The 26890-nt window shown below is 44.3% G+C and overlaps 2 protein-coding genes across 2 annotated transcripts; one reads left to right on the top strand and one right to left on the bottom strand.

Moving 5' to 3' along the window:
• Window positions 1-217: 217 nt before the first annotated feature.
• On the bottom strand, window positions 218-3014 carry LOC115331413. The gene is made up of 4 exons (XM_040210615.2): window positions 2951-3014; window positions 2799-2863; window positions 2472-2564; window positions 218-467 (listed from the first exon to the last, which is right to left on the bottom strand). Exons 1-4 carry the CDS (start codon window positions 2979-2981, stop codon window positions 381-383), a joined length of 276 nt encoding a protein of 91 aa, XP_040066549.1. The 5' UTR covers window positions 2982-3014; the 3' UTR covers window positions 218-380.
• Window positions 3015-17839: 14825 nt separating this feature from the next.
• Window positions 17840-22935, top strand: LOC115314351. The gene is made up of 4 exons (XM_040210614.2): window positions 17840-17870; window positions 20568-20632; window positions 20868-20960; window positions 22786-22935. Exons 1-4 carry the CDS (start codon window positions 17840-17842, stop codon window positions 22903-22905), a joined length of 309 nt encoding a protein of 102 aa, XP_040066548.2. The 3' UTR covers window positions 22906-22935.
• The last annotated feature ends 3955 nt before the right edge of the window (window positions 22936-26890 follow it).

The following is a 26890-nucleotide window of genomic DNA, read 5'->3' as shown; positions in this document are numbered from 1 at the left end:
GTTCATGTGGTCACATATTAACGACTATACCGAATCAGTGAGTTCTGCGATCTAGTCGCTCGGTTTAGTACCGACCTTAGGTCAACTACAATACCAAGGTGTAACCTGAGGTATATAAATCTCATTCATAACTATACATAAAAGAACAAATGCAACGCAAAATCCAGGAAAAGAAGACCTTAAAGGTTTCAAAGGATTATCTAACTCAGCCAGTGTACACAGTACAAAGAGTCAGTGCCTTAGCTTTATTTAGCCTGGTTTAGTTTCAAGACTTTTAATGAAAAGTTTCCTTCCTAATCTTTCGTTGAGTTGCCCTTAGGCTTCTTACTCTTCTTCGGTTTCTCCATTTTTTGCTTCGGCTTTTCAGTGGGAGCTGGAGTTTAGACATCAGTGTCATTGGGCACACTTGAATCGGTTGTCAAATGGCAGTCTCCATTTTGACATAGTCCCTCACCACCATCGTTGTACTGCAAATAAGGGAAAAAAAATATTGAAATTGCAAATGCGCTTGAGTTATAATTAGCGGTAACGGAACAGTTCAAAGCATGATATCACATAATCTCTTAAATCTGCTGCTAAAAGTAGCCATGAAATGTACCGGATACATTTGACGTTACAAATACTACTCTAAACGCAGTGGGGAAACGCTCCACGCGACCTGACGTGACGTGACGTCATGTGACGTCGTATTTTCCCTCCTACGTTTATTATAAATGTTTATCTGAAATACTCCATTCTTAGATGAATAAAATATAATACAATATTATTTTCAAACGTTTGTTCTGTGGCGATTGAAAAAACAAATGGCGTGATAAAGAACCCAAAAGGGAATGTTGACTCATAATGAAACTATTCTATTCCAGCTTGTGAGGTTTTCCAGCTGAACGAAGGAAGAAATACAAAAGCTAGAGAGAGACAAGGAACATACACATTCACACAAATTTCACAAGCATGAGCAACCAACCAGCTCAGTTCTGGGGAATCATGATTGTATTCCCACTACTCTTGCTCACACTTATACAACTAATTTCTGTTGTGTGGCATATGCACAGCGGTCAAACGAAGTGGTCAACTCAAATTCTTCACTTTTTATAGGGAGACATCAACCTCATATAGCCGCAAACAGGTTGGTTTCGAAACTCCTGCGAACGGTATAGTAAACGATCACGATCCGCAAAAATTTAATGAGAAGCGCCTTTGCCTAGGTTTCGCAGAAAATCACACTTTCATATAACAATGCGCCGTGATGTGAAGCAATTCCCCGCTATATTTAGGGGGAAACCTTTACCTTCTGAGAGTACAGCAAAAAAGGTCACGTGACGTCACGGTATTTCGCAGCGTCACATGACGTTACTGGACCACGTAAGATCATATTAATAGATGCCAGTTTTACGCTACGTCACAGTATTACGTGGCAATTCAATTTCTGCTTCTTCACAAACTTCAATTTTAGGACAGGGCAAGGTACAGTCATTTCGTTTCGGCTCAGGGGACCAAGGCAAAGTTTTGAGCATATAACATTTAATTCTGTTTCGTGACTTTGAAGAGTCACCGCCAGGGGCGTACCAACTTGATTTTGAGTGTAGGGTTGGGGGGGGGGGGGGGCGCAAGGAAACAAGGGACCGCCCCATGGCCGGGGCGGTCCCTTGGTATGCCTGTGGCAACGCCGGCTAGTGTTTGCACTGCCGAGTGGCGGCTTTTTCAGGGGGGGGGGAGGGCAAAGCACATGCCTTCCCCCCCAACTCTGAGAACTGGGGGGGGGGGGGGCGGGGGGGGGGCAAGCGCCCCCCTTACCCCCCGGTTGGTACGCCCATGGTCACCGCCCATATCCGAGATCACGGAACTTAGATGTTTAGGCAAGGAATTAATTTTGTATAAATAATATAGTACCATACCATCTTGAGCTGTATGGTTTTGAGGGAATCATAACACAAAAAGTGATAACCTTCGCCATAAACATGGCAGTATGGGAACTAAAGAAATAAAAACGCAAGTACACCTCTTGGAGTTTCATATTCTAGATATGAATATGAATTCGATTTTTGTGATTATCGTTATTTTTTATATTAAGTTCTTTTAAACCTTATCTATGTACTTGAATCAGTATTTGGAGGCGTGATTCTGTGTGTTGCATGCACCCAACTGCTGACTTTGACTTTGGGACATTCTAAGGACGTGTGTATGTCAATCTGTCTCATTTCCTTTTGTATACCGGGTAGCAGTGTTTAAAGTGTTAATTTTAGGGTAGCATCCCACAAGCCTTGTTTTGGCTTTGATGCGCCCGTCACGCAAACAGTGTTGTGCTCCATACAATAAATGTATTATTATTATTAAAAAAAAAAGACACTACTGTAAATGTGTTTGAAAACAATAGGGATTACACTGCGAGTGGGAAAAGCATATATGTAAAACATTTGACTCGCATGCGCGGGACCCGTACGTGTGGTAGCAAGATCACATTAGCTACTCACAAAGCATCGTTCTCCGTTCCCGAAGAAAAATTTGTCCCATGAATTGGTCTCAGCGTTCCAGCAGTAAAAGTCGCAGCCTTCTCTTTTTTCCTCCTATAAAAATAATAAACCGGATGAATAAATTGAACGTAATAATCGCAAGATCTTGTTTACACAGGGTGCTTCGCGTGCATGATTTGCATATTTAAATAAAATTTACAGACGAATTTAAATTCATCAAGTACTTCAAAAACATATCGGCAGAAAAGCGGCCTACATAGACGCATTGATTTTGTTTATACTGCAGCACACAAAATATTTTAAAATTTTTAATGAAAGAATTGTTACCGAGGCGGGTCTTGTTCCGTTTTGGCAATTGTGGGCCACAGCGCTTGCGAAGAAGGCCAGAGACACTGCAGGCAATGGAGCACGGAGCAACGTTGTAACGCGGTGTTACACCTACACCATGTTTAGATTCTCTAAATAAATTAAAAACTCACCCAACACCAGCGTGGTCTGAGTCAACCCCATAGTTTGTGTAGTGCTCTCAAGGAGTGCGTGAGTGCTTACGTCCTGAAAGGGGACCATTATATAGTCGCGAGAATTCCAGTTGGTTATTAATTTGTTTTGTATTTTTTATCTTGACCTCCGACCGTTTTAGCATTTGCCCTGTTCTTTTGTGCTGGACTACGTAGCAATTCCTTTGTTCTAAACTTTTGAGCTTGATATATCTGTGTGAAGAACCTAAAAAGGCATTTGCACGATGACTCATCTACTTGTTAAATACACTGTGAGTACAGGTGTCAACGCTGCCTGGAAGAAATATCCAGACTTTTAAGTTTCGTTTCTATTTTGACCTCGCCAGGAAACAATGAAAAACGCTCGCCGTACTGTAGCTAATACAATTGGATAGGCGGTTGTATTATCATAATTTGTCTTCAATGAAGAAGAATATTCGAAGGTCATCGATTCCAAACATATGCATAGTATACTTAAGGGTGTTTGTGTCATGATAAAATTGTAATATGTCCTGCTGCTCATTGTCTCATTTATACAAATATATTTTAGCTGTTTGAGGACCGACACGTGGTCCTTTCCTAAACTAAATATCTATGTGCATTTTAATATAATAAATGTTGTTGCTGAAAACGGGTTTCATTCTTGTAAGCTCACGTGATTGGATTCTTTGTATGCAAAGAGTTTACTCAGCGCCAATTGTTCATTCAATATTTCCGTTAGTCTATTCTCATTTTGATCCGAAGACGTAAGGTCTGAAGTGTTGATCTGGCTTCCCAACCGATAAAGATATTTAAGGCGGCATGAGTGTTTGGCGATGGTTCATTTTTTATTTGAAGTGCGAAAAGAACAGCTGTCAACCGTCGACAGACGACGCCTAAGCGTTATTTAATAAATTCATCAAGCACTTAATATTTTTTTTTTAATAATTCAGATAATATTATTTATAAACACCACTTACTTGTGGAGCAACTGTGAATATTGTAGGCATTGGTATTGATAGTCAGCAATAAAACTATACACTTAGCTGTCTTACACTTCTGATATTGTGTTTACTTCGGAGTGTTTGTACTTCGGAGTGCTTAGGTGTATTAGCTGAAGGAAACAGTACTCGACAAGAGTGAAGATTGAAATATGAAAAATACCTTGTCAGATGCCTACAAAAGCGCGCTAGGGCTAGCATGTGGTCGCGACTGTGCTGTTTTCTGCAGGCGATACTCTTTTTTAGCCGGCAATGTAGTACAGACCTAATGGTCCCTTCCTACTCACAACGGTATTCTCGTATTTTTTGTAAAAAATCAAAGTGCATATTCCGAATAAAAAAAAAAGAGCTTTAATCTGAAAAACGCAATTGCAAGAAATTAAAACGTGTGTATCTGCTAGAAACCAAAACCCTAGCGGCATTAAAAAAAAAAAAAAAAAAAAAAACAAAAAAACGGCGTGCTTACGCTTGCTCTGCGGTACTCTGTAATCACTTGCTTGCATACTATATGGCTGTATCTTTGGGCGAGGAGGAATTGGCTAGGCTCAAGCATGCCAGTGTTTAATATGATGCTGTATCACTAATACTCTTCGTAAATTATTTTAAATACCTTTATAAAGGCGAAACGGCGGCCCACATATAGGAACGAGAAGTACTATATTTCAATAGAGCATCTCAGCTCACTTCATGGTCATATTCTACTCTATATATAAGCCGTAGTGATTCCGGAATGTGAACACTGGACAGGGTGACAATGCGCGCAACAAAAATATTTATATTTTTTAGCTTTCACGCTAGTTTTGTACCAAAGTTAGACGAATATTATATTAAGGCCCATTCCGTGCGATATCGAATAGCGCATGAGCATATAATTCACTGAGCATTTAGAGCGGCTCTAGAAACATAATCTTGCGCTTTTAATGATGACTGAAAATATGCAAGTATTTTGGGAACCTCTAACGTCAACAAGTATTAGTGTTGAATTGTTGTTTATATTACATTTATGTGTTCGTTAAATCTTGAAGGCCTTCATTAAATCATTTACTTATTCGCAATCTTTGCGCTTATGAACATGTGATGGAATTGTAATATTACACAAACAAGGGGATTAAAACAATTCACAGCAACCTTTATACCCAAGCATAAAATGCAGAATTTAAGGTGTGGTCATTTCAAATATATCTAGAAGACACTGAACCATCGTTTCAGAGAGAAAAGAACCTTTATTTGCGTTAATTATTTCATTACATTGAACGGAAATACCGGGTGCATAAATTGACGTGGCGTCGATTCCCCGCTTAATATAGAGTGAAATTTCAATTCCTATATGGGTCACGGATTGTTACTTTTCCTTCTAGATTTTGCGGCCGAATTGTATTGATGCATGTGTCACATGGCGTGAGGTTACGTGACGTTAGTCTAACCACTAATTATGCTGTAGAAACTGAATTTGTGTATAGGTAGCATGACGTCAATGTCCCGGCTAAATTTACTGGGGAGATAATATTGATGTATGTATCCCGTTTGGTAAGGTTACGCGACGTCAATTTCCTCGCTAAATTTAGCGAGGATACCGAAGCGGCTTAGGTCACGTGACCTCAATGTTTCCGCCAAATTTGCCGGGGAATCTAAATTGGTATATATATGGTCACGTGGACCTGACGTCATACGAACCTGACGTTTCGAGAACAGTTCTGTACCTTGTCCACGGGTGAGTGACGAAAAAAACACGCGCAGCTTAAATGCACATATGGATGCATGGAGTTTTGCTGATGTCACGCATTGACGTAGCGGCTGGGTAGGGAGCCCAAAGAACGATTCACTGCTGGGCTCCAAAGAAATGGAAGATGTTCCGCTAGTAAAGCACTACCGCCACTGTGAGCATAAAGAAACACGACTGTTGAGATTTAAAAGCCGTCGTTGCAAGCTACAGAAGTATAATAAAAACGACGTTAAAAGACTTGCTAGACTCATTAGTCTGTCAAAGTTGATATAGGATTCGGAACAGAATCATGCCTAAACCCATCTATCTCAAACATTGAGGTCTTCACAAAAGAATTCTTGCCTGTCGAAAATACCGGTTTAACCATAACGAAGGCGCGTTTCTGCAAATCCATTCTCTCTAACCATCGTCGCTATTAAAAATTGGTTATGACACAATTGAGTAAATTCCGTGCACAGCCTCCTCAAATTGTCTCTTCTTGTGCCGGTTTTTTTTACCGTATATGCCCTAAGTAAACCGTTATATCGAGAACGTTCTCCAGGATCATTATATATTGTACACACACGTCAATGTTTTAACGACTGTGCATGGGAGCGTACGCTCGGCATGACTTCATGACCCCGATATGTTTGTTTTCGTAAAGTTCCCTCTCATCTACCTTCCCTAGTTCGGCATGCCGGTAGCAGCCCTACAGCTTGCACCGGTTCTCGGTCGACAACCGGCATGACGCACAGCATCTCAACGCGTATCAACTTTCAAAGCGCCACTATCCCTGACTACGCGACATCAACAACGCAATCAAGATACCCATAATGCTTTTCGGCATCCTATAAAAGAATCTGCAGCCAGGCGGCCACTTTAGTGGGCATGGGAGCGCGCCCGGTAGAACCTCCTGACCCCGATATGTTTGTTTTCGAACAGGTATGTAAACGGTACCTTTACGTAAAGCGAAAAGTACCAATGATAACTTTCTTGTGCTCCTGTGCCCCCGGGTTCTTTATGATGTTGTTCGTGACTGTGCGAGTGTACTCTGGTCGCTAATGTTGTTATGGCGTGACACTGAGTCGAACCCAGTACCTATGACCGCTCAGCAAGAGGAGCAATTACTTGCTGCAGTGCAAACGCTCGCTAGGTCACTCGATGCTATGTCTTCAAGACTTGAGGACCGGCAAGCTGCTCTTGAAACTGATGTCAAAACTGTTATTGATAAACAAGTGCTTCTAGATAACAGTATAGCTTCCCTTGATAGAAGAGTTGCTACTATTGAAAGCGAGCTTTTATTCGTTACCTCGATCAAAAAATGATTTGAACGATTTGAGCACGAACTTTAATGACCAGCCAGCCGCTACGTCCTTCATAGTACCTCGTCTGGGTGACGCTGAATATCGCACATGGCGGTGTAACCTTACATTTAATGGTTTACCAAATACTGCGGGTGAAACCATGGTTAGAATGGAAACATAAGGTTGTTTGTCGTGTTAATGAACATCTCGGCATTACCTTTGATGACTCCCACATTGAGCGTGCCCACAAGATAGGAACGTCTATTACAAAGAAGACTAGACCGGTTATTGTCATGTTGTTCTTTATTAAAAAAAACACGTCCTTCAGATCGCATTTAAATTTAAAGGCTCACCGTTTTCCTTGTCTGAAGTCTTCTCTGTGACGACGGGAGCAGCCCGTAGCTGCCTCTTTGCGTTTGCAAAATCCGAGCCGCAGCCGTACAAACTACGCTATGATAATCTGCACATTGGTGAACGGACTTTATTTTACGACCCCGAACTACAGCTGTTAAAAACCAGACTAGATAGAATTGCTCGGGGAGCGCTTGTTCGGCTGACTCTGTAACAAAGAACACCAGGGGAATTAGTGTTTTTCATAAGAATGCTGCAAATGCTCGCGTCCCGTGCTCTGAAACAGCGAAATCCACGACCATCAGGGTTCTTTATGCAACTGCTAGAATTATTCAACTCAAGGAAGATGATTTGTGTTCTTTAATGAGCTCCTGTGAAGGAAGTATTGTTTAAATATCGGAAACATGACTTTCTACTGATATATATGATTCTGAATTTATAGACGATAATCATGAATTAAAACATCTATCATTGCGACAGGACAGGCCGGCGTGGCGGTATCGTCGTCGTCCCCCTGATTCACTTCCATCTTTTACTGGTTCCTTACAAGGTGACTTATTTGTCTTATCATGCTCCCATTTAATTGCCCTACGTTTATCTTCGGGGTTTTAACTTCCCCAGTATAAATTGGAGCTGTACTGCTCCAAGTGCTTTTGGAGAGGCAGGCGCCCATGCATTTCTAGATGTGTGCTCGACGTTTAACCTCAGTTAGCTGGTACTTTTCGCGACTAGAGTTGTAGGCAATTGTTCCAGCACCCTGCATTTAGTTATCTCTGATAACCCTGCATTGGTACAATCAATCTCCTGCCTAGACGGGTTAAGCGACCACAGAGCATTACACTGTTTTTTCGGTGTTCTTACCCCCAGCGTGCGAGTGTTGTAAACAAAATACGTTTGTGGCGTGTCTATTTGATAGCTTTCCGCTTTATAATGAGAATTTTGGTTCGGGAAGTGTTAATAATAATTGGTGTTTATTTCGTGGCAAGACGTAAGACCTTATAGAGGTCTACGTTATAGTCCTCATCAACTTATTGTAGCAAATAAAATTGAATCTGTCCAAAATTGCGCCGTTCGATTCACCCTGACTCATTTCTCACATTTCTCCAGTGTCTGCCATAAGAGCCCAGCTTGAGATCCCCCAATCTTTCTGTTCGTCATAACACTTCCCGTATTTGTCTTCTGTACAATATTTATAACCACCCAACCTTACATCACTCCCTGCATCACCCGCCTACTTACGTCTCTCCGAGGTTCCATCTTCCCTGAAAGATATCCCGGCCCAAATGCAGCTCACCAGCCTGTCTTTATTCTGCCCTTCCGGACGTCATATTGAGCTGAAACGACCTTGCGGGAAATACTGTCACCATCAGCGACGCCACCTTGTTTCGGAACGTTATTTCTAATCGCGTTACTAACTCTCCTTTGCAGTGCCTCTGGCGTTGAGGGTATCAGAAATAAATAAACAAATAAATATGTAAAATATAAACTAAATAAAGATGTAAATAAATAAATAAATAGGGTGGGTGATCATGCTGCAACATAACAAAGCAGGAGACACTGAAATAAAAATGGCGCACACAACACCGTCTCATGATGCGGCTATAAGGACTACACTGTCGGCACATCTCTCTCTACCCGATGTAGCAGTTTAACTTTCTCAGTTATTGAGCGACGCAAATTTTACCGCGAGAGCGTTAAGGAGCTCGTGGTGCAGAAAAGCCGGCATCGGTGGCGTGTCCTAAAATTCAATTTTGGTCGATAGGGTCATGGCGTCATAGTCACATGACTTCGCACGGGAATTTCAAACACCCCAAAATGCTCCCGCGAAACGTGACGTCACGCGTGGAATGGAAGTGATTAAAAACATGACATGTAATGCTAATTAAAGGTCGCCGCATGTATCAAATGGTTTCACTTTATAAAGTAAAATAATGAAAGTTTTGAAGAGATTCCAACCCACGACCCTCCGGTTGCGAGCCAGACATGGTACAGACTATGCCACGCAAGGCGATTTATCACGTCACGTATACACCGAATTCTCTCCCCCTTAACTTCAGCGTCAAAATCGAGGTAGCGGAAAACTTTATGGTACGTGGCCGGCCGACCCGAGACCTATACTCCAATATAAAATCATCGAAAAACACAGCAGAAAACAAAGTGACGTTTCGTGACATATTGTCACGTGAACATATATTGTCACGAATAAACAGGCGGGGAAACAAAGAATAACTGGGGAAACTGAAACGTTAAATAGGGGCGAACTATTGCCCAAAAATTAAAAGGAAACACAAGAGAACAGCAGAGCGTCGCGGGCGTCGAGGTCGGCGAAAGAGCAGAGTCGAACGCTGGGGCGATACTGACTCCGGCTTGCCACGCGGAGCCGCTTTTGTACACGCGTTGGCTTCTGAAGCATTCGGCGTAGAAGGTTCGGCGCGTAGAACGTTCTAGCCTCGAATCAGCAAGGCGGTTCTCGAATTCACCAGAACATCGCATTACAGTGTCAACAAAAATGTGTAGCCGCGGCCAGGAATCGAACCCTGGCCCTTCGCGAGGGAGGCAAGCACGATAACCGTTCGGCCACGGCCGCTCTGCCTACTTCGCGCGCGGCATTACCCCCCCCCCCCCCCCCCTTAAAAGTGCACCGCCTCGATGCAACACAACACTAATCAAAGCACACAAAAAGAATGGCAAACTAAAGAGTTATGTGAAACACATAAGGTCCACAGTCCTATCGAGCGTATTACGGCTTCAGGCTCACGACGTGGACGACTTCAAGCCGTGGTGGGCGGCGTGATGATGTTCTTGTTCCGTCGAGCATCACCTCGTAGTTCAGCTCCCCGAGGCGGCGAAGTACCTTGTATGACCCAAAGTACCGTTTAAGAAGTTTCTCACTGAGGCCGCGGCGACGGATGGGCGTCCACACCCACACCCTGTCTCCGGGCTGGAAGTGGACATCCCTGCGACGGAGGTTGTAGCGGCCCGCGTCGACGCGTTGCTGGTCTTGAATCAGGAGTCGGGCGAGCTGGCGGACTTCTTCGGCCCGTTGAGCAACCACCTGGGCGTCGTCGCTCTCATTGTCAGCTGGCTCATGGGGCAGCATGGCGTCCAGCATGGTCGTTACCTTCCGACCGTGTACCACCTGGAAAGGTGTGAGCCCAGTGGTCTCTTGAACCGCCGTATTGTAGGCGAACTTGACGTACGGCAACACCTCGTCCCGCGTCTTGTGCTCTACGTTGACGTACATAGAGATCATGTCGGCGATTGTTTTGTTGAGTCGCTCCGTCAGCCCGTTGGTCTGCGGGTGTTACGCAGTGGTACGACGATGGCTGGTGTGACTGAGCGGTAGGATTTCTTGGGTCAGCTGTGCCATGAACGATGATCCGCGATCTGCAATCAGAACTTCGGGAGCGCCGTGCCGAAGTACGATGGACTCGATGAAAAACTTGGCGACTTCAACAGCTGTCCACGGAGGAAGGGCTTTTGTTTCAGCGCACCGCGTAAGATAATAGGTGGCAACGATTATCCAACGGTTCCCCAGGGTCAACGACGGAAAAGGACCAAGTAGATACATTCCCATCTGCTGGAATGGTGCAGTTGGCGGGGCGATTGGCTGCAGGAGACCTGTCGACTTTGTCGGTGGTTTCTTGCGTCGCTGGCACTCGTGGCACGATCGGGTGTAGAAGTGGATAGTTTTGGGGAGCTTGGGCCAGTAATACTTTTCACGAATTCGGGCCAGCGTCCGGCTGTAACCAAGGTGTCCGGACGTCGGGTCGTCGTGACATGCTTGAAAGATGTCCTCCCGAAGGTCGGTTGGGATTACCAGCAGCCACGGCGAATTGTTGTCCCCGAAGTTCACTTTGTAAAGTACACCTTGTCGAATGGCAAATGTCGGCAGGGCTGGTGAGAAAATGCGTGGTACGGTACCCCCGCACCCTTCCAGGTGCTCGATTAAGGCGCGCAGCTCCGGATCGTCTCGTTGACGTCGAGCCATGTCGTCGGTGTTCACGGCCCCTAAAAGCACTCGTCGTCATTGTCGTCACCGCAGCAGGAGGGTATTTCGACAGGGGCCCTGGACAGGCAGTCAGCGTCGCTGTGCTTGCGTCCTGACTTGTAAACCACAGTCATGATGAACTCTTGTAGTCGGAGGCTCCATCGAGCGGGGCGTCCTGACGGGTCCTTGAGGCTCGCAAGCCAGCAGAGCGATTGGTGGTCCGTGACTACGCGGAACGGACTCCCGTACAGGTACGGGCGGAACTTCGTGATTGCCCATACGACCGCAAGACATTCTTTTTCAGTCGTGGAGTAATTTCTCTCCGATTTGGACAGCGTCCGACTTGCGTAGGCGATAACTCGCTCGGTGCCCTCTTGCACTTGAACTAGTACCGCTCCAAGTCCTGCATTACTAGCGTCTGTGTGAATCTCGGTTTCAGCATCCTGATCAAAGTGTCAAAGGACAGGAGGAGTCTGGAGTCTTCGCTTCAGATCGTCGAATGTCTGGTGCTGCTCCTCGGCCCATTCGAACTTCTCGGCGTCCTTCGTGAGTTTTGTAAGCGGTGTGGAAATCCTTGGGAAATCCCGAACGAAGCGTCGATATTAGGCACAAAGTTCAAGGAATCTTCGCACGGCCTTCTTGTCTGTCGGCGCTGTAAATGACGCGACGGCGCGAGTCTTCTCGGGGTCTGGGCGGACGCCTTCGTTACTAACCAAGTGGCCTAGGAACTTCAGTTCGTCATAGGCGAACCGACACTTTGACGGCTTCAGGGTGAGTCCATGGTTCGGATGGCTTGGAGAACAGCTCGGAGTCGTTGCAAGTGCTCGTCGAAGTCGCTGGAAAACACTACGACCTCGTCGAGGTAGACGAGACAGCTCTACCACTTCAGTCCTGCCAGTACTGTCTCCATGACACGCTGGAAAGTTGCTGGTGCCGTGCATAGTCCGAAGGGCATTACCTTGAACTCGTACAGTCCACCCGGCGTGACGAATGCTGCCTTCTCTCGGTCCCGTTCGTCAACTTCGATCTGCCAGTAGCCGCTCTTTAGGTCCATCGATGAGAAATATCGAGAGTGGCGCAGCCGGTCTAGAGTGTCGTCGATGCGGGGGAGTGGATAGACGTCTTTCTTCGTCACCGTGTTCAGCTGCCGGTAGTGCACGCAGAACCTTAGCGTTCCGTCCTTCTTCACCAGCACTACTGGAGACGCCCACAGACTGCTTGAAGGCTGGATTATGTTGTCGTTCAGCATATTTTGAACTTTCTCCTGAATCACCTCCCTTTCTTTAGCGGATACTCTGTACGGCGATCGATGCACAGGGCGCACGTCGTCCTTGACAACGATGCGGTGCTTCGCTACGGCGGTTCGGCGTACCTTCCACGACGTCGCAAAGCAGTCGTGGTATTCGGCGAGAAGGTTAATCAGCTGTCGTCGTTTCGGGCCCGGAAGCTTAGGGTCAATGTCGAGCTGCGCTGGCGACGTAGTGCCTCGCTGAGGTGGCAAGGTTTCGTCAGTAATTACGGCGATTTCTGCGGCGTTTTGAAGTTCCTCGGCTTGGCCCACGCCTGCACCTTTCGTGAGGTGTTGCGTTTCATTTCGGATGTTCGTCACGAGGACCACCGTCCGCCCATCCTGAAGTTCAGCTACTCCTCTTGCTACGCCTATTCCTCTTCCCAGGAGCTATTGAAGGTTGCCTTCCAGGAAAACGTCGCGCAGGTAGCTGTATCGGCCACGACGGGTACGACAACACTTGATCGCGGAGGCAGGTTCACGTGGCTGGCGGCGACTCGGACGGCGGGCGATGCTGTTTGGAGTTTGTCTGAAGGTGGAACAGGCTTCCGTAGCGTCAATCTGTTCTCACCCAGGTCGATGACGGCGTCGTATTCGCACAGAAAGTCCATGCCGAGAATGACATCTCTGGAACAGTCTTGTAGAACGACGAATTTCACAGGGCACGTTTCGCCGTGAATTTCGAAGCGAGCAGTGCAACTTCCGACAGGCGCGATAAGGTGTCCTCCAGCGGTTCGAATTTGTGGTCCACCCCAGGGCGTCGTAACTTTTCGCAGGCGGCGAGAGAGCCTCTCACTCATGACTGAGTAGTCTGCGCCGGTGTCTACCAGTGCCGATGCGTCGTAGCCGTTGATAACAATACTTAGGTTGTAGTGGAGTCCGCACCGGGGACAGGGGTCGTCGGAGGTACTCCTCGATGTCTCTTGGCCGCTCTCCAAGGCGAGGTCGCGGGTCGCTCGGCGCTAAGCCTCGCAGGCCCATTTGTCGGTACGGGCACCTCCGGTAGACGTGATCGGCCTCGCCGCATTTAAAACACAGCGGTCGTCGATCGGCCGTGCGCCAGACATTCTTCCTAGGCGCCGGTTGTTCAGTGCGGACGAGCTGGGGTTGCCCTGCCCGACGTCGGAAAGTCTGCGGCTCTGGTAGGCCACGTCGAGATGGCGTCGAATACTCCCGGGCAGCTGGAGCCGGTCTCCGAGCTACCACGGCGTTGGTCAGAGAAGGCTCCTCGGGTACTGCTGCGCTGGCAGGAGCCTCAGGTTGGAATGCCCGCTGAACTTCTTCGCGGACAACTTCGGTTATTGACAGCGAAGCAGGCTGGTGGGCAGCAGGCAGGAACTTCTGGATTTCCTCCCGGACCACGTCCCGGATGATGTCGCGGATGTCAGGGATGCTGCAGCTGGATGGCGAGAGGGCAGGGAAGCCGGGAAGTCTTTGGTAGTGTGAGGCCCTTGCGTGAAGGACACGTTCGGTGTTGGTGGCCTCAGTGATGAAACCTTGGACAATGGTAGGCGGGCTTCGCACGAGGCCCCCTAAAATGTTTTCTTTCACGACCCGCATTAGGACCCGCAACTTTTTCTCTTCGGGAGCGTTTGGGTCGGCGCGGTTCATGAGGCGGAGAACGTCTTCGACGAAGCTTGGACGCTCTCCTTTGGCACTTGGTGTCTTGCTTGGAGAAGTTCTTCGGCACGCTGTCGTCACTGCTTGTTGGTAAAGGTGCGTCGCACCTCGGCCTGGAACTCTTCCCACGACGAAATCGACGCTTCGTGGTTCTCGAACCAGGTGCGCGCCGTGCCTTCCAGAGCGAAGTAGACATTCTGAAGGCACTGCTCTGGTGTCCATTGGTTATGGCGGGCCACTCGTTTGTAATGCTGTAGCCAAACCTCCACATCCTCATAGGCCTCACCATGGAATGGCGTCGGATCGCGTGGGGCGACAGGCATGAAGACGACGGATGGAGCGTTCGAGGTCTGCGGCGACTGGTTGTTCATCGTCGTCCTGTTTGACTGCTCGTTCCTGGGTGGTAAGAGTCCAAATTCCGGGTGTAGGCCTTGAATGCGGCGACTCAATCCGGTCTTGGTAGTGTCTTCGTCGGGTCGTCGGGGGCTTGCTGTCGGAATTGCACTCCGGGTCCTCGGAGGTGTACGCTGCAGGGGCATGCGATTACCCCGCACCTCCACCAAAATGCCACGAATAAACAGGCGGGGAAACAAAGAATAACTGGGGAAACTGAAACGTTTAATGGGGGCGAACTTGTGCCCAAAAATTAAAAGGAAACAAAAGATAACAGCAGATCGCCGCGGGCGTCGAGGTCGGCGAAAGAGCAGAGTCGAACGCTGGGGCGAAACTGACTCCGGCTTGCCACGCGGAGCCGCTTTTGTACACGCGTGGGCTTCTGGAGCATTCGGCGTAGAAGGTTCGGCGCGTAGAACATTCTAGCCTCGAATCAGCAAGACGGTTCTCGAATTCACCAGAACACCACATTACAGTGTCAAAAAAATGTGTAGCCGCGGCCAGGAACCGAATCCTGGCCCTTCGCGTGAGAGGCAAGCGCGATAGCCGTTAGGACACGGCCGCCCTGCCTACTTGGCGCGCGGCAATATACACCAATTCAGATTCCCCGGCGAATTTGGCGGGAGCATCACCGTCACATGACCTAAGCACCCTTAGCGTCCCCGCTAAATTTAGCGAGAAAATTAGCGTAGCGTAATCATTACCACACGTAAGACATACATCAATACGGTTGCCCCCTAAATTTTGCGGGAAAACTTACGTCATGAGACCTATGCACCAATTCAGAATCCCCGCCATAATTAGCGGAGAACCTATCGTCACGTATCTTCCCTACATCTGACAAATGCATCAATAAATTTTGCTCCAAAATTTAGAAGGAAATGTGACGTTACGTGACCCGTATACGAATTTAGATTTCACTCTAAATTAAGTGGGGAATTAACCCCACGTGACCAATGTACCCGGTTTCTCCGCTCAATAGAGCGGAAAAATTATCAAAAATAAAGGGTATTTTCTCTCTATAGGACATTGGGTATAAAGGTCGCTGTAAACGTTTTTAATCTCCTTGTTTGGGCAATATTAAAATTCTAACAGATGTTCATAAGCACAAAAATCAAAAATACGTGATTGAGTTAATGAATGTCTTCAAGCTGTAACGAACACAAAAATAATATCATATAAAATAACAATTCGACACTTGAGCTTGCTGGAGGTAATGAAGCAATAATTTGAAGACAGTCACCGATGCGGACCTGAACATTCCCGACGTTCATCCGCTCTATTGTTGAACCGATTTCAGTGACGAGATTTATAAGCTTATGTGAGCTCAACATTTGAGGGTGTCATGCGAATACTTGTAGTTCTCGGGTTCGGCCCGCACAGCTTATTATAATAAAATGTGGATAATTTAATCAAGAGAATTACTCAAGCAAGCGCCTCGTTCAAGTGATAGTTTAGTATTGCATAGCAAGCGCAAAGACACCGTTTTATATTTTTTTTTAATTGCTAGGTTTTTAATTTCTAGAAGAGACACTTTTTATTTTCCCACAATTGCATTTTCTAGATTGAAGCATTTGTTTTTAACTTAGAATATGGACTTTGCTCTTTTACAAAAATACGAGCATGGCTGTTGAGCTGGAACAGATAATTTTATCTGCAGAACCTTGCCAAATACTGAAGAGTATCGGGAGAAGAAAAACAGCACAGTCGCAATCTCATGCGCCTAACGCGCTTTTATGAACATCTGATACGATATTCATCATCTTTCAATTTTTAATTCAGTCGAGTACTGTTTCCTTCAGCTGATACTCCTAAGCACTCCAAAGTACATAAACACAAAATCATATGTGTATGCCACTTAATTATGTATATTCATTGCTGATTATCAATACTAATTTCATACTATATTCACAGTTGCTCAAGAAGTAAGTGGTCTTTATAAGTAATATTATCTGAATTATTCAAGAAAGATTAAGTTCCTGATCAATTTATTTAATAGCTCTTAGGCGGGGGCTGTCGACTGTTGACAGCTGTTCTTCTCGCACTTCGAATCTAAAATGAACCATCACCAAATACTCATGCCGCCTTAAATACCTTCATCGGTTAGGAAAACAGACCAACACTTTAGACCTAACATTATCGGATCAAAATAAGAATATACCAACGCAGTGGTTCTCAACCATTGCTGTTCTGCGGACCCCTTGTGGATCCGCAAAACCCCTTGTGGACCCCTTGTGGATCCTTTTTCTTCCTCCCGTCACGAACCGGGAGGACCCGGTTCGTGACGGGAGGAAGGGGTCAATTTTGATAATGATTTAATATTTGGATATAACTAAGGGCTAGTGTGAAGTACACTTCTCTCATTGACACTCACACGAGAGATCTTGCCCGAAAATTTGAATGTTTCTTCTCAATCTGAGAAAAGGCAACTTTTACTACCGGGCTTGACTGATGAGGCAGGGCCTCGCGGAGCCCTACAATGCCTTCGCCGACCCCAAGGGGTCCGCGGAACCCCATTTGAGAACCACTGCACTAACGGGAGCATTGAATCAACAACTGGCGCTAAGGAAACTTTTGGATATAAGGAAACCAGTCACGTGAGCTGGCGAGAATGAACCCCATTTTCAAAACCAACATTTAATAGACGAACAGGCATATAAATATTTAGCTTAGGAAAGCGCCATGTCTCGGTCCTGAAACAACTAAAATATTTTTTGTATAAATAAGACACTGTGCAGCGGGACATATTACAATTTTATCATGACAGGGAAACCCTTAAAAATACTACGGATGTATTTTGAATCGACGACCTTCGAATATTCTTCTTTAGTGAGGACAAATTATGATAATACAACCGCAGATCACATTTTATTAGCTAGAGTACGGCGACCTTTTCTTATCCTTCGCTGCTTAGGTTAAAATAGAAACGAAACGTAAAAGTCCGGAGCATTTCTTCCAAAAAGCGTTGACACCTGTAGTGACAGTGTATATGACATGTAGATGAGTCATCGTGCAAATGTCCCTTCAGCTTCTTTACACTCATATATCAAGCTCAAAATGTCTAGAACAAAGGCATTACTACGTAATCCAGCACGAGAGAACAGTGCAAATGCTAAAACGGTCTGAGGTTCGGACGAAAAATGCAGAACAAATTAAAAACCAACCGGAATTTTCGCGACTATATAATGTTCCCCTTTTGGGGCATAAGCACTCACATACTCGTTGAGAGCACAACACAAGCTATGGGGTTGACTGAGATCATGCTGGTGTTGGGTGAGTTTTTTTTTAATTACTTAGGCAACTAGCTCAGCCCTCTACTTTGCTAGAGGATCTGATGGCCTCGACTCTCAGGCATTAGTTTTGTGCATATAACGCTCAACTTATTGTATGGATTTATTTATTTAAGTTCAGGGCGCAGAGGGCGTTGCATAAGGTGTGAAAAGTAAATAATAAATAGGCGAAATTGTCAAAATACAACAAAGGAACAGCGAATGTAGGTTAAAAGAGAAAAACAAAGGTGGGCAGGCGGTTTCATTCAGCGCTGGTTTTCGGTATGGATGAATGAAAAAACATGTTAACGATAAGGGCACTGAGGAATATCTACTTTTTGTCGGTGATTTGTACGAGAGGGCGACTATGACGGCTTACAAAAAAAGCTGCTTTTATTGACTGAATATAATGGTCAATTCTATGAAATAGAGCTAGTTGTGTCACACTTCTACTTAGGAAAATGTGACGGAGATTTAAGTAGGTTTTGATTAATGACACCGTTAATAAGCATGCAGTTACAGATTTTCAAACGCGCACTGCGATGTTCTACCGCCTATAATTCATTAGTAAGAAAGTAGCTGCCTGGATCACATACTGATGATCTGTATTTAAGATTAAAATAAAGGAGAATTTTAAAGAGAGTAGGAATTAAAGATGAAAACGCCATAACGAAGTTACGCCGTAAATATCGAGGCATCTGATTGGAGCTTTTAATTATAAAATTTACGTGTGTTTTGCTCGAGGTGTGCAGTTAAATTAATTGCTAGGTATTTATATCATGGAACCTCCTCTAGTAAAATATCTGCAATATTCTTCAACCGATAGCACTGAGTAGTCTGTGTCAAATTCGCATTGATTAACACTTATAATTAAGCGGCATTTTTCATGATCTACACCAAGTGAAAGTTTTGTTTAGAGGAGATTGAAGTAAGAAGGTATCAGCACTAGAGGACATAATACGAAATATGACACGATGGGTGGCAAGCACCTTTATGAAGGAAGTGAGAGATTCAGGTAGATCATCCATGTAAATGAGAAATAACAGGGGGCCAACAACAGAGCCTTGCGGCACATCAGGCTCAACCAGAGAAGTTGGGGATTCGAAGTCGTTAGCTGTTACGAATTGCGTTGTATTATGTAGGAAATGTTGAATGCTCCCGATTATGTTGCAGTCGATGATTACTGTGCTTTATGCAGATAGTTGTTAATAAAAAAGAATGAACGCTAAGAAACTACGCAGTCGATTTATTATTACTGTCCATAGCAGAAAAAGTTTACTGTGCAAATTTTTGCCTCGTACGAGTAACTTTTACGGAAACCTTGCTGACATGATGTAAATGATGAATTGCAATCACGAAAATTAACGAAGGTATAATAAATAGTATGCTTGAATATTTTGCAAAAAGAACTGAATAATGAAATTGGTCTGTAAATAAATGAAGAGTGCTCATTACCTGATTTACCCGACACTTTCAGCTGATATCAATATCTGAGCTAGAACGGAGGACTCCAGGCGCAGATTTTGAACCTATGCACGCCTAAATTGATAGTTTTTGATAAAGATTAGACGTTTATTTATTTTATTGAGAAGAATATCAAAAATTTTATATCGTGCATTTCAGACAAAAGCTCTAGCAAGTTTACGTCAAATTGATATATCAAACTCAAAACATAGCCTCAGCACTGCACACGATTGTGGTAAATAAATGTATAGGAGTTTTAAGACCAAACCACGACCGCAGTATTTTTGAGACAGAGGATGTTTTTTTATATTTTTTTCACTCTTGCCAATTCTGTTGACCGAATACAATCTATACCACGTGCATTAATTATATTTGAGTGGAAGCTTTCTAGGAAAAACGTCGCTCAAAATATATGCTGAGAATGAATTCCTTTCATTAGTTTTATAATACGTTTGCCTAAAAGGCATACATTTGTAATGAATAAACTGAATGTAACAATTTTTTTTTCACGGAGAGTTTATGCATTCAAAATGTTTTAACGATAGAGAGGGTTTAATATGCGTTTCTACTGAGCTTTCAAAACAATTGCGATATTCATTTTTCGTTCAGACCAACATGAAAAAAAAATAATTTCGCAGTAGATTTTGAAGATATATTTCGTGAAACACCATCAAATATAGCAGCCTACGCCTAGGGTCCTGCTTAGTCGCTACAAGAATGGTTGATTATATGTCGAGTCTCCTTGGTAAAAAAGACAAGCACAAATCTCTGCGTAGTGAACTTATGCATTGCGTTTTTGACAAGTATAGATATTTTTTCAGTGCAGTTCCGCATGACAAAAAAAAAGTGTTCAAAAATGGTGTTCTTGTCATCTTTTTTTATAATAATTGAATGTCTAACCATAAATTAAATTTCTGGAACCGCATTCCTGATCAAAACTATGTTTGAGATATAAACGTAATAACAATAGCCGTGAGCATAGTTGCTGAGAACATGAATCGGCTTCGCAGTAACGGAGGCCTTCATATTAGACTGTAAGTTTATTTCTAAAGAACCGCTTCCATATATTTTTGGTGTCTTGTAGCCCCTGAATAAACTAACACTTCATAATTCTTTTTGTTTGCTTATTGTTACATTATTAGTTGCGATAGACAAACGCTGAAGACAAATATCTGTTAGATAAAAGCTTTGAGCGTGGCTTTACTTGAATTGAATTTTATCGCTTCATTGTCTGCAGTGTCTCTGGCCTTCGTCGCAGCCGCTGCGCCCCACAATTGCCAAAACGGAACGAGACCCGCCTCGGTAACAATTTTTCCAGTACATATTTGAAAACATTTCGTGTGCTGAAGTATAAACAAAATCAACGCGTCTATGTAGGCCGCTTTTCTGTCAAAATGTTTTTGAGGTACTTGATGAATTTAAATGCATCCGCAAACTATTATTTAATTTCGTATATCATGCACGCGATGCACCCTGTGTAAACAAGATCTTGGGAATATTACTTTAAATTCATTTCTTCGGTTTATTATGTTTATAGGAAGAAAAGAGAGAAGGCTGCGACTATTACTGCTGGAACGCTGAGACCAAATCATGGGACAAATTTTTCTTCGGGAACGGAGAACGATGCTTTGTGAGTAGCAAATCTAATCTTGCTACCAGACATATTGGCTCCCGCGCTTGCGGGTCATATGTTTTACACGTATGCTTTTCCCATACGCAGTGTAATTCCTTTCATTTTCAAACAAATTCACAGTAGCCTCTCTGCAATATGAAACACCAAGAGGTGTACACGCGGTTTAATTTTTTTAGTTCCTATGCTGCGATGTTTATGCCAAAGATTATCAGTTTTTGTGTTATGATTCCCTCAGAAGAATACAGCTCAAGATGGTATGATACTACATTATTTATATGAGATTAATTCCTAGTCTAAATATCTATGCTCCATGATCTCTGATATGGGCGGTGACTCTTCAAAATCACAAAACACAATAAATTGTATATGCTCTAAACTTTGCCTTCGTACTCTGAACCCAAACAAACTTATTGTACCTTGCCCTGTCCTGAAATTGAAGTTGGTAAAGACGTAGAAAATATATTGTCACTTAATACTGTGACGTAGCGTGTAACTGACATCCATTAATATGATCTATCATGGTCCAGTAACGTCATGTGACGCTGCAGAATCATGAGGCTTCACGTGACCTTTTTGATAGTACTCTTAGAAGGTAAATGTTCCCCCTAAATATAGAGAGGAATTTTTTCACATGACGGTACATTGTTAAATGAAAGTATGATTTCCTTTCTAGACAAAGGAGCTTCTCAATCTTTTTGTGCGGGTCATGATCCTTTACCATGCCGTCCACAGGAGTTTCGAAAGCAGACTGTTTGCGGCTAATGACGCTGATGTCTCCGATTAAAAAGTGAAGAATATGAGTTGACCGCTTCGTTTGACCGCTGTGCATATGCCACATAACAGAAATTAGTTCAATAATGTGAGCCAGAGTAGTTGGAATACAATCATGATTTCCCAGAGCTGAGCTGGTTGGTTATTCACGCTTGTGAGATTTGAGTAAAAGTGTATATTCCTTGTCTCTTTCTATATTTTGTATGTCTTCCTTCGTTCAGCTGAGAAATCTCACAAGGGGGAATAGAAATCTTTTTATTACGAGGCCAGATTTTCTTTTGGGTTCTTTAACACGCAATCTTTTTTTTTTTTTTTCAATCGCCACAGCACAACGTTACAAAGTTATATTTTATTATATTTTAATTAATTTCAGTATGAAGTATTTCAAATATAAGTTTATGATAAACTTTGCGCGGAAAATACAACTTCACGTGATGTCGCGTACATCAGATCCCGTGGAGATTTTCCGCTCTAAGTCTAGAGTAGGATTTGTTACGTTAAATGTAGCAGGCACATTTCACGGCTATATTCAGCGGTAGATTTAATAAATTATGGGATATCATACTTTGAACTGTTCCGTTATCGCAGATTACACTCTAAAAAAAAGGGTATCACCTTACACCCTTTTCTGATATATAATACACCTCAAAACTTCAGTACGCTGCAGAGCGCCCTATATTCCAACAGACGGCCCCAAGTTGTGCGAGGGGATTAATAACGGTGGGATATAAATTTTTAAGTAGCTAAAGAACGTATCAAAGACCACACAAAGAAAACACTGAGTTTTTGCAGTAGGGCCAAGAAAACCCTGATTATTATTTTTTTTTTTTGTATTCAGTAACACGCACATCAGCTATTTTAATAAGTTGCACCGGCTCACGCCCCTCGTAATATATTGGGTGGTCTGTTCGACTGTAGGGAGTTGTACGTCGAATTGAAATTTAGAGGTATATATGTGGGACAAAGGGTGCAATAATACACCCTTTTTTAGAGCGTACATCTCAGGAACATTTGAAATTTCAATACTCCTTTTTCTCTCTCTCATTTGCAGTACAACAATGGTGATGAGGGATTATGTCAAAACGGAGAATGCCATTTGACAACAGATTCAGGTGTGCCCAATGACACTGATGCAAAAAAAGAAGAAACCGAAGAAGAGTTAGAAGCCTAAGGGCAAGTCAAAGAAAATTAGGAAGGAAACTTCTTATTAAAATTCCCGAAACTAAACCAGGCTTAATAAAGCTAAAGCACTGACTGTTTGTACTGTGTACACACTAATATTTTAACAACCATGTTCGTGTTAAAGGGTATTTTTTCCAGCTCACACCGTTCCTCCACCTTTTGTACATGTTTTTGAACATTCAATGGTGTACAGAAAGGCCTACACCCTTCGTATATGTGTCTACACCCTTCGGGTACCGAAATCGTGTTAAAGGGCAACTGTGCTCAATTCCGAAAAATGTAGGCTCTCATGTGATTCCATTTCACAAAGCATTACTAAACAGATTTACGTCTTCGGATTCGCGAAATGTGGAATATTATTTGTGTATTCTTAACTGACCCCGTAAGTGACGACGTCACAACTTAGCGTCTGGGTCCAAACAAACCGTTGCTAGGGGCGCTGCTATGGACTAATGCATGGAGACTCCACACGAGGCTAGATTTTCGCTTGTAAGTAAATAATTTTTTTAAGCAACCTAACTTCTTGATATCTAATTATGAAGATGTCCTTGTCATCTCAGCGTCGTATTGCAACGATGAAAACCATTTCTGAAGTGCTCCACTCCGCTTTGCTTTGGTAGCAGACGACACGATAGGTTTGCTGGCCTCATTTGCAGCGGGCGTCTTCATTGCGTTGCGTCGGTAAACGAGAAACACAAGCAAGTGAATCGCCAAGACCGCAGAGGCCTCCGCAATGTGGGTTTTTGTTCTGTGAAGAACCCAGCTTAGTTCAGAGGGGCGAAAATTCCGTAAAATCACACCACGTCAAGGAGATCAGTTACGACGACGACCTGAAGTGCATTACCGGCGTAGTTCCGGCAAGAATGAGAAACAAATCGTACGCTGTCGAGATAAGTCGTTTGTTATTATTATTATTGAGGTTGTCAGGTTATTAAAATATTGCATGTCTATCGCAATTTCGCAATTTTGTTTGTATAAACTAAATTTAATGAATGTGCTCTTTCGGTGAAGATCTCTATCGAACCCGCGATGAGAGTACAATCTGTAATGGACTCACCTTATGTTTTTTATCCAGTTCTTTCGCGTTTTGGGGTTTTGCGGAAATCTGAAGAAACTGCAGGAATCATTCTCCACGCGATGGTTACAATCAGATACGCAGCACCCTACGATAGCGCGAGTCCGCAAACACAATTCGGGATCTCTACCGATCGCCTGAAGTGCTTTTCTCCCGGGTGCATTGCGATCTTTTTGCAGACGATCATCTCAATCGACGCCCGGACTTTCGATGAACCATAGTTTGCATTGCACCCCACTATGAATTCTTATAAGCATAAACTTATAAACTGGGGGGGCAAGGGGGGCACTTGCCCCCCCAGTTCTCAGAGTGGGGGGGCAAGCATGCGTTTTGCCCCCCCTGAAACGGCCGCCACTGCGCAGAGCAGACACAGGCCGGCGGCGCCCAAGGAATACCAAGGGCACTGCCCCCCGACCCGCGCGGGCATATTTTTAACGCGCAGGCGATACAAACCCTAGCAACGGTGCTCACGCACGCCGGATTGGCTAATTTGTGGAGCCTTGCCCCACGAACAAGGCTACACGGTAACCTAACGGAATCCATCCGCGAGACATGGGCCGGACGGGCCGTCCAGACCAGGACGTAGGCCCTTACACAAAATAAAGTTTTGCTTGCTTGCTTGGAGATAGGCGCTGCCGCCGTCAACATAGGCAGCGGATGCAATGCGAGTTTCCGAAGAGGTAGCGTAACTTAGTGGTGAGATGTCTGCCTCATACGTGTCAGACCCGGGTTCTATTTATGGTGTGGGCCGGCTTACTTCTTTTTATTTTTTTTCTCGAACATTTTGTTTGTCGAGGCATTTGGCGATATTTACATTTCGTTTTTACCATTAACACTAAAAAAACGAATTTTGTTGACGAAACATCGCTAAACTAAATCGTATCGACTCTATTTACGGAAGTGCATGGGGGGCAGCGGGGCTTGGGTTGCCGACCGGACGCCGCAAAGCGGCGTGTACGGGGGGGTGGGGGGGCTAGGTGGGTTAATAGATTTGTAATTAGCAGCCGCACACCGTCACCGCGAAGCGGCGTGAACGCAGGCGCGGGGGTGGGTTAACGCGCTTCGAGTGATACACGAGCAGCCCATCCGGCGTGAGCGTCGTTGTTAGGGGTTCTATCGCCTGCACCGTAAAAGGAGCAGTGTGTGCACCTCCTGTAGTGGGCAAGAATTCCTACATTGGAGAGAAGCGGGGACAAGCCCTTTCTTCAAATGCGTCAAGTCTCCTTGAGCTTCGGAATACAAAGAAACGCCACTATTCTAATCCCACAGTTACTCGACCTCTCTTGCGTCGTGTCTGTTCGCTCCCCGCGCCTCGTAGCAGTGTTCTTGCAGTGGGGGGGCTCGTTAAAATTTTGGGGTTTTTTGGACTATCTAAATCACTTTCTTCCTTCCCATCCCCCCCTTTTCTACTCCGCATGCTTCCCCCTCTGCAAATATCAGCTGACCTTCCGACATCTTTTCTGTGTTGATAGGCAAAACAACCACTAAAATTAGAAAGTAATTTGTAATTTGAGTGGAAGTCACTCGGAAAAGTAGTTAAAGTAAACTACGAATTACTAGAATATAAATGTAATTAAAGTTACTAAACTACCCAGAAAAGTAGTTAAACTACAGTAACTTGAGTAAAGTAGTTGAACTACGTACAAGTCTGGCCCGGCAGGCGCTCTGCGTAAGGGTTTTCACCTATCTGCCTAGCCCCGCACACCATCACATGGGCCAAGAAAGGTGTAGTTTTACTGCAGAGGAGAAATCAGCAGGGTCCAAGATGGTGACAATGGAGGATGGGGGACTGTTCCAGTGGCTGATGGCTTGAGAAAGGAATGACGAATTGAAAGCGTTAGTAGAGTCAGAAATGTGCTTGATGGTGCAGACGTTGTTGAGGCGAGAAGATGTTCGGTCGGGGGGTAATAACAAAGTGGTTTTGAGGTCGGGAATGTGGTAGTAGATTTTGTGAATAAAGCACAGCTGAGAGAATTTTCTGCGAAGCTGCAAAGAGGACATGGTTAGTTCAGTTTTCAGCGCTGAGACACTGAAAAAAAAAAGTCATAAGTGGATGAAATGAAGCGAGCAGCTCTGTTCTGAACTGCCTCTACAGGGTATTGATGAGGTACAGTCGATGGGTATTCCAGATGGTTGAAGCATATTCTATTTTTGGTCTGACGTACGTGTCCAAGGTTAGCTTACGAACAAAGGGTGGAGCCCTTTTTAAGTTACGTCTGCTTAGTCCAAGAGTTCCAGATGAATCGGCAGTAATGACTTCAATGTGGTTATTTTAGGGAAGGTCAGATGTTAGTCTTACACCAAGGTATTTATACACAGTAGCGGTCTCAATCAGATCGGAGTACAAGGAGTAATTAAATGACAGTGTTTTTTTGTTTTTTTTGGTGAAGTGGATTAGTTTGCGTTTATACTTGTTTAATGACATAATCCACTCTTTGCACCAATTGTTAATTTTCTCTAGATCTTCCTGAAGCTGGTTATTATTTTGCACACAAGTTACTTTGTTATGGATGACGCAGTCATCGGCGAAAAAGCGGTTTTTTGAAGAAATCCCAATGGGGATGTCATTAATAAATATTAAAAAGAGTAAGGGCCCAAGTACGAATCCTAGGGGAACACCAGGAGATACATTTATTAAGGAAGATTCATGATCATCATGGACGTGACCTGTACACGGGAAAAAAGAAAGTCACGAATCTATGCAAACGGTTATTTGGTCGAGGCAAAAAGTTGATAGCTTAGAAGGAAGGCGTTGATAAAAAACACGGCCGAACGCTTTGGAAAAAAAAAAAAACTGCGTCAGTTTTTTTCATTTCAAGGTTCAAGGTTCAAGGTTAGTGTGCAAGTCATGGATGAAGTCGCAGAGTTGTGTTTCGCAGGAAAGTACAGTCTCCGGCGA

This window comes from Ixodes scapularis, unplaced genomic scaffold (assembly GCF_016920785.2).
Source record: "Ixodes scapularis isolate PalLabHiFi unplaced genomic scaffold, ASM1692078v2 PGA_scaffold1__304_contigs__length_218370807, whole genome shotgun sequence".
In the NCBI taxonomy this organism is placed as follows: domain Eukaryota; kingdom Metazoa; phylum Arthropoda; class Arachnida; order Ixodida; family Ixodidae; genus Ixodes; species Ixodes scapularis.
Note: the sequence above shows the minus strand (reverse complement) of the source record. Positions and strands in the feature narration are given on the sequence as shown.

What these genes read in the sequence shown, in the direction of transcription:
- LOC115331413 (XM_040210615.2), bottom strand. Translation starts at nt 2,981, where the DNA reads ATGGGGTTGACTCAGACCACGCTGGTGTTGG. An exon ending in TCAGACCACGCTGGTGTTGG is followed by an intron (nt 2,864 to 2,950) that starts GTGAGTTTTTAA and finishes CATTGCCTGCAG; the next exon opens with TGTCTCTGGCCTTCTTCGCA. An exon ending in GGAACGGAGAACGATGCTTT is followed by an intron (nt 468 to 2,471) that starts GTGAGTAGCTAA and finishes CCTTATTTGCAG; the next exon opens with TACAACGATGGTGGTGAGGG.
- LOC115314351 (XM_040210614.2), top strand. Translation starts at nt 17,840, where the DNA reads ATGGGGTTGACTGAGATCATGCTGGTGTTGG. An exon ending in ACGGAACGAGACCCGCCTCG is followed by an intron (nt 20,633 to 20,867) that starts GTAACAATTTTT and finishes TTATGTTTATAG; the next exon opens with GAAGAAAAGAGAGAAGGCTG. An exon ending in GGAACGGAGAACGATGCTTT is followed by an intron (nt 20,961 to 22,785) that starts GTGAGTAGCAAA and finishes TCTCATTTGCAG; the next exon opens with TACAACAATGGTGATGAGGG.